General features: G+C 29.4%; 1 protein-coding gene across 1 annotated transcript; it reads right to left on the bottom strand.

Annotated features, from left to right (window-relative positions):
* Positions 1-41: 41 nt before the first annotated feature.
* LOC137836074 (putative WRKY transcription factor 40) lies at positions 42-2,207 on the bottom strand. Its single transcript, XM_068644896.2, has 5 exons — positions 1,779-2,207; positions 1,594-1,656; positions 1,060-1,383; positions 833-949; positions 42-737 (listed from the first exon to the last, which is right to left on the bottom strand). Exons 1-5 carry the CDS (start codon positions 1,851-1,853, stop codon positions 405-407), a joined length of 912 nt encoding a protein of 303 aa, XP_068500997.1. The 5' UTR covers positions 1,854-2,207; the 3' UTR covers positions 42-404.
* Between the last annotated feature and the right edge of the window lie 5,386 nt (positions 2,208-7,593).

Raw genomic sequence — 7,593 nt, forward strand, 5'->3', positions numbered from 1 at the left:
CTTTCTGGTATAAAAAGGGAGAAGCAGTGTTCCAAATAGAGTTGCTAAATGAAAAGGAGATATTGTATTATCAATAGAATTGCACTTTTTGAAGCAAAGTTTTTGTTTGCTTTTGTATGCTATGGAAAATTCGCAAGAACTTAACCGAAACTTGATTTTAACTATCCTAGTTTACCTCGATGCAGAAGAATAGAAAAGCTTGATCCGAGCCTGATCAGCAAATGCATAATCAGCTAGACTTGCTATCATGAGTGGAGTTTGATTCCCACTAAAAGGATTGCCTAAATTGAGGAATATGTCTCAATGTCCTATGTTGTATTTACATAGAGATCCTATGCTCTAAACATGATTCATCTATAGAAAACTTGACACCGACTTAAATACAGTTCACTCATTTTCTATACTCAATTATTGTGCAACATTTTTCCTGAGATTGCGGCAACTAGTGCTGCTCTGAAGTTAGGATCCTTAGTCAAGGAAGTGGCCATCTGTTCTACCAAAACCTGAGGGACTTCTGGTGCATCGATTTTGGGAGTTGCATTCTTGGAATCGCTGCTGGATTTGGATTTTGTCCAGTCAAGGGTAACTGTTGGTGCGGAAGAGCCAAGAGACCCTGAACATGGGGCCACACCACGGTTGGAGCCTGTTGTTACCTCCATTTGAGATGGGTGGGGATGATTGTGTTCTCCTTCATAAGTTGCAACCAGAACAGATTGATCATCCACACTTCTTTGCACCTGAATATTGAATTACAAACACAAATTTAGCTTGAGATCCAGTTTCTTAGTGGAGTTTTAATGCTTGGTTATTCTTGATTAGCCCATGGATTTACCTTCTTTTTGACCGGGCAACTTGGAGCAAAAGAGCACTTGAAGTAAGCTCTTGGAGAAGGGTTATCCCTGGTCACCTTTTGTCCATATTTCCTCCATTGATACCCATCTTTCACAATCTGGAAACACGAAAAAATGATGAAAAGCCTGTCAAACTAATGCACAACAATCTTAATGGTTATGACTCAAATGAGTTTTATGCTCAGTTTTGCTGTTAAGAAAATCTTACCAGGCTTGTATCAGATGCTTCCGTCCTCACGTAAACTCTTGAAACTGTTGTCTTGATTTCCTCCTTTGGTTTCTTGCATGATTCTTCATCGGTTGAGCTGCTCTCAGAGTTTCCGTTGATGCCCATCGGAGTGCTATTATTGTTGCTGCTTTCAGACTTCCTTTTCTTGGATGAGCTGAGCTCTTTCTCAGGATTCTTCCTCATATATTCCATCAGATTGTTTCGCAAAGCGTTGTAGTTCTCACACATCTCCGTGAGCATTTCGCTCAATTTCTTGTTTTCTGCACTCACCCGCTTCAGCTCCTCCACCAAGGCACCAGAAGACTGAAATGGCAGCACACACACACATGATCATTATGCAGCTTTAAAAAGGGTAAAAAGAGCTTATATCTAGTTTCCTCACTGAACTTAATTATTAACAAGAGAATCGCTCAACCAAATGGTGCCACAGGGAGCAATATCGAAGCTAGAATAATATATATAGATTGCTGACAGAAGATCACAAATTAAAGAAGTAGAATTGGCAGAACAAACCTGTTCCTTTACAGAAGATTTCTTCAGCCCCAGAGAGAAAAAATTATGTTCCACCTCCTTTTTCTGAAATGAACACACAGAGAAGAAAATTATTTCCCATATCAAACATTATTCTGAGGGGGGACAATTGACGAACATCTTCCACGCAATATCAAACATCATCGGAATGGATTGTTTAGACTTACGGGAAGTTCTTGATGAAGCCTGAGAGGAATAATATTGAGATCCAAGGAAGTGTTAATCCGTGATGAATAATCCATGACAGACAAATAACAAAGTCAAAGAAGAAGCAGATTCCCGGCAATAAGTACTCTTGTCTAAAGCTTAAATTGTTGGACGCAAAAGTCAAATTGTAGCTAAATTTTAAATTTTTTTGAAATCAAGCAATACCCAGATGAAGAGAATACAGAAGAAGGTGAAAGGTTGAAAATTGGTGAAGTTGGTAGTGAAGGAATTTGCGAGAGGGTTATATAAGAGGAAGAAAGGTAGAGCGCAAGTTGAAAGGAGCACAAGTTGAAGAAGGAAACTGAGAGGAAGCAGAGAGAAGAAGAAGACACACCAATCTATCCAGAGCTGGCATTTTAATTAATTAATTAATTATTATTATTATTATTATTTCGATTTCAACACGTCCTTATTATATACACTATACTCCTAAACAAGATAAGAAGAGCGTGTCACTCCATTTATTATAATAATTATTATAATAATAATAATTTATTATTATTATTTTATTATTATTATTAAAAAGAATATGTTTGACGTGAGAAATATATGTCGGTGAAATTGTGGGTACATGAAATGGAATTCAAATTTCAAAGTCAAGCCCGCCTTGAAAATTCTGCACTAAATTTTCTTTTTTCTTTTTTCTTTTACATTTTCCAAATCTACCATAAATATCTATTTTATGATAATTACTTTAAATATTTTATTATTGGTATTAAAAAAAAATAAAAATGGTGAAAATTGAAGTTTGACAGCGTGCGGTGGAGAGAAGTTCTATGTTGACCCGAAGTCGTCTTAATTTGTCCTGGTCATAGTTTGTTTGTGAGTGGGGTCCACTTTTTTATTTCTTGTCGCAGTTCCTATTTCAAACATTTTCCACGTTGCGTCATCTATCATTTCAATTATCACACTTCAATCCGAATAAACTCATTATACTATATTTTATATATATATATATATATATATATATATATATATAAGTGTTATGTTTTATATTGAATAGTGTTTTCAAACATTGAAGACTCATTCGAAATTTACTATATGCAAAATTAGTAAAAATAATAAGAGTTATTTAGAAGATGTTCTCAACTACAATATTTAGTTTAATTCTTTTTTTCAGTTAAATTATTATTCATTTTTATTCTTTTATATAATTTAGTGTTTTTTCTTCTTCTTTTTTCTTTATATGATCATGTATATTTTTAAATTAAATAGAATCTCAAATATTCAATTCATCTTTCCTATTAAAGTAAATGATATTTTTTTCATTAACTTCAGGTGTCGACATTAATAATGTTTCGTCACATAATTAGGGTCAGTCCATAACCTCACAAGAACAAATCGGATATTTTTATTTTTATGATCATACACTTAAATACGACTCATCAATAATATAGTTCATAACAAACTCTATAAGTAAGCTCATCAAACAAAACAAAGATAAGTAATCAATACAATACTTATTACACATTAAATATTGAACACTACTTTAACATCATAGTATCTCTTTTGCACATAAAGTTTTGACTTAGAGTCGAAGCTTGAGACTTCGGAACGCGAAGGAAGAAAGAAGTGAAAGACAACTAAAGAGAAAAAATTAATTGTAAAATCGGTTATTGTTACTATCTCAACCTCGTATACAAGAACAAATATTAATAAGAGCAGTTAACGATTAAATAATTTTAAAAAAATATTAAACTTTTGTTTAAGATTGATTGTTTCAGTTTCATTTATTTAAATTTCAAATCTTTAATGGTGCAAGTATTAATTGGCTAACTTTATCCTTTATGTCTCAAAATACATCACTTTCTCGTAACAATTAATTAACAATGACTAGAAAGATACTTCCATATGATAAAAACGTAATTTTATTAAAAGAAGCTGCATCAAACAAGCCAAACAAAAAAGTATTCAACTAAACATAGATAGGAGTAAAATAAGAGAATTACCATAAAATTTATTGAAGCTTTATGAATGTATATTTTAATTCCCTTTTGCATGTGTAGATTTCTTTAGAAACATACAACATTTATAATATTTATAGACGGTAAATGTAAAATAGAAAGTGATTTTTTATTGCTAAGTCGAATAAAAAATTATAATATATTTTTAGCTTTGTTTTTATTAAAGAAATTATTTTATGAGATCTTAATTTAGTTTTTGTGAATTTTATTATATCACTTTCAGTAAAATAGTTTTAAAAGATCTACATTCTTATTAGTGTTTTATTAAATATATATTTTTTAAAAGTGAAATTTATGAAGCTATTTTAATTAAAAAAGTTATATATAAGTGAGAGAGACGTTGTTATTTAGGTTATATTATAAAAGAGTGTTGATATGAAAAACGTTTGGTAGTGAAAGAGCAGGAAGAAAGCAAGTAGTTTTGGGAGAAATGAGAGTTCCACGTGGATCATTTGGTCATACTTTCGGTGCAAGTGTCTCAACCGTGTTCTTTTTTCTTCACTCCAAACATCACTACAAAATAACCTTTAATTTTGTAATAATAATCACTTATATTTCATGTCCACACACGATTATTATGAAAAAGATAATGACATTTCACACTTCTAATTCATTTGATAAATTCATTTTAAAAAATTAAATTAAATTTAAATTTTATTTTTTAAAATTATGTTAGATTAATTTAGAGTTTATTCTAACCCGAGTTTGTTAATTTATTAAAACATTCGCTCTTAGATCGCTATTGAATCATCCATAAATATATAGTTTCACGCTGATCTTAACGATCGTTGTCATACTATCTATAAATATATAGTCAGATACATGAGTTAAGTGATCTTGATGTGAGAGTTAAGTGATCTTGATGTGAAAATATGTGAAAAATCTCATATTTCAAATCAAGATAATGAAATTTCACAATTCAAGTTCACTTCATAAATAAATTGGCTTTACAAATTGAGTTAGGTTTAAGGTTCACTTCTTAAGATGATATTCGATTAATTTAGAGTTTATTCTAGCCAGAGTTTGTTGGTTTTATTATATCATTCGCATTTAGATCGTTATTGAATCATCCATAAATATAGTCTCAAGCAGATTTCAACAACTACTATCAGACTATTCATAAATATATAGTCACATATACGAATTAGCTGATCTCGATGTAAAATTAGGTTGAAAATCTCATTTGAACTAAAAATTGAATTGCAAATTTTACCTTACAAATCCAATAGAATTTTTTTAATCTTTTATATGATAGAAATAGATTTTGTTGTGGTGTGGTATAGTTGTAAATGAATGAAGGATTGGAAAAATGTAAAGGGTGTTATCTTATCTAAGATCTAAGTGTGTGGGAAAAATGGAATGATTAAAGGGAAAAGTGAGAAAGGTAATGGAAGAAAGTACAAGAAGTGAGACCCACAAATTGACCATGACCAAATTTAATGAAGAGGACCCAGATTCAGCACATTAGTCAATCCATTGAACTCAACCCAAAACAAACCACATTTTTGTTTTCTTCAAGTTCACATTCATGAATGCCTTTATTTTATTTTTTCTCCCATGTCCAATTAATTACGCCACCTAATCATGGACAATTACCTTTTCCAGCTCAAACCAGTTAGGGTTCATCTTGCACCAACCCACCCACTTTAAACACACATCAAAAATCCTCTTTCCAAACTCAATTTCATTTTTACATCAAGTGAAATAAATAATCTTTTTCTATTTATATATAAATTAAATTTAGACTGATCTAAAAAGTTAATTTTAGATCAAAATATTTTAAAAAAAACTAACATAAAAATGCAATAAACATCAATAACATTAAATCAAACTTTAATATTATAATTAGACAAGATTTAATATCTCACAAAACAGAGTAGATATCAACCATACTCAAATGAATCAAATGATATATAAAAAAATGAATATAAATAAAATTTCATGTAAAATATTAACAACTACCAATTTTTATTATAAAAAAACATATCTATCTCAAAAAGTATCATAAATAAATTTGGGTTAGTCCGCATTGCTTATGATCCGAGAGGTTAGGTGAGTCAGACCAATGTGAATCGGTGGACTCAAAAGGTTAACACATCTTACCTAAATGAAAATAGGTTAGCGAACCGACCAACGGATTAGGTGGGTGAAATAAATACGAATTGGTGAATTATAAAGATTAACTCACCTTATCTAAATGGAAACGAGTTAGCAAGTTAAGTGAGTCAGATCAATACAAATTGATGGACTAAAAAAGTTAAATTGTCTTCCCTAAATGAAAATGAGTTGACAAATCTATCCGATCCACTTTTTCATCCTTAACTCTAAAAAAATAAGAAATTATTGTTTTTTTTATATATTTTTAAATATAAATAATTGTAATTGATATTTTCGTCTTCTTTCTTATTTTCTACTTATTGTAAAACAAACATAACTATGATATTGTTCAGAAAATTTAAAGCAACTTTAATATTTTATGGGATAGGTTTTACATTTAATTTATAATTTGTGTACGTCAAATCATCTTCAGTTTGGATAAAATTAGACTTAGTAGTTATAACTTATGATGATAAAAGAAAAGTACCACGTATATGGAAGTGATCACGTAAAACTTTACACTTCTATTGACTATAAATTAGCAAATCAATAATATTTAACAAAGGTTTGTCGTTGCTAATTTCTCTATACTTAGCTTCATGCTTTTAAATCATAAACACGTTAAAAAAATAAACAAAATGAAGGACTTGATAAGAAAAAACGAGTTAAAATTACTTAAAGAGAAAGTCAACTATTTGTATTTCTTAAGACTTTTTCTTTTTATATATTTTTTTATGGTAAAGATGGGGCTTTTTCCAATTTTAGACTTAAAACTTTTAGAAAGGTAATTTTAATTTTTTGAAAAATACGAATACAAATTAGAAGTCTTGGAGATTAAAAAGTAAGAGAGAATATTAGAATATGAAAAAGGTATATATACTAAAAGGAATAATAATATATTGAACATCTAAATTTTTTATACAACCACCTTACAACTTCTAATACTATTATTTTAATATTGAATAATGATACATTGACAATCTCAATTTTTTATACAACCACATTACAACTTCCATTGCTATTATTTTAATACTTCTTTTTATATTATTTAAGAACAAATTGATAAATGATATATTGACAACCTACTCTAATATACAACCCCATTTCTCTATCTAAAATTTTATTTTTTGCGTAAAATGATAAAAATATCTTTTTTTTTCATATCATCAGGTTGTATACTGAAGCAGGTTGTGAGTATATAATTTATCTTACAAATTTATCCTTTATTATTATTATATATATATATATATATTTATTTCTAAACTTATCACATCAAGAATGGTATACAACTTCAAAAAAATTTGAAACTATCATTTTTTTAATTTTTTTATCATTTAATTACAATTTTTTTATTATATATATTTATTTTTAAATTCATCTTACATAATACTTTAAAAGTTGACAAAAACATCATTTTCCAAAAAAAAAAACAAAAAACAAGACAATAGTTGTTTTTTGAGGTGGATGAAGTGAATGATGGGTGAAACAGAGAAAAACGTAGTGATTGGAAGGTAGTGGATAAGTAACGTGTGTGAATCTACACCCAAGACTGCTTTTCCAGATACTTTTCATCTCTTCAAATTCAAATTCAAACTCAAATATCAAAAACACAACACAACTTGTTGCAGAGTGATGCCATGCATGATGTAACCGACGCAAACGCCATCACTTTCTGCATATTATTCTCACACTCTTTTTTACCAAACATTTTTTC

The sequence above is a fragment of the Phaseolus vulgaris genome, chromosome 5 (assembly GCF_051622355.1).
Source record: "Phaseolus vulgaris cultivar YP4 chromosome 5, ASM5162235v1, whole genome shotgun sequence".
Taxonomy (NCBI): Eukaryota; Viridiplantae; Streptophyta; class Magnoliopsida; order Fabales; family Fabaceae; genus Phaseolus; species Phaseolus vulgaris.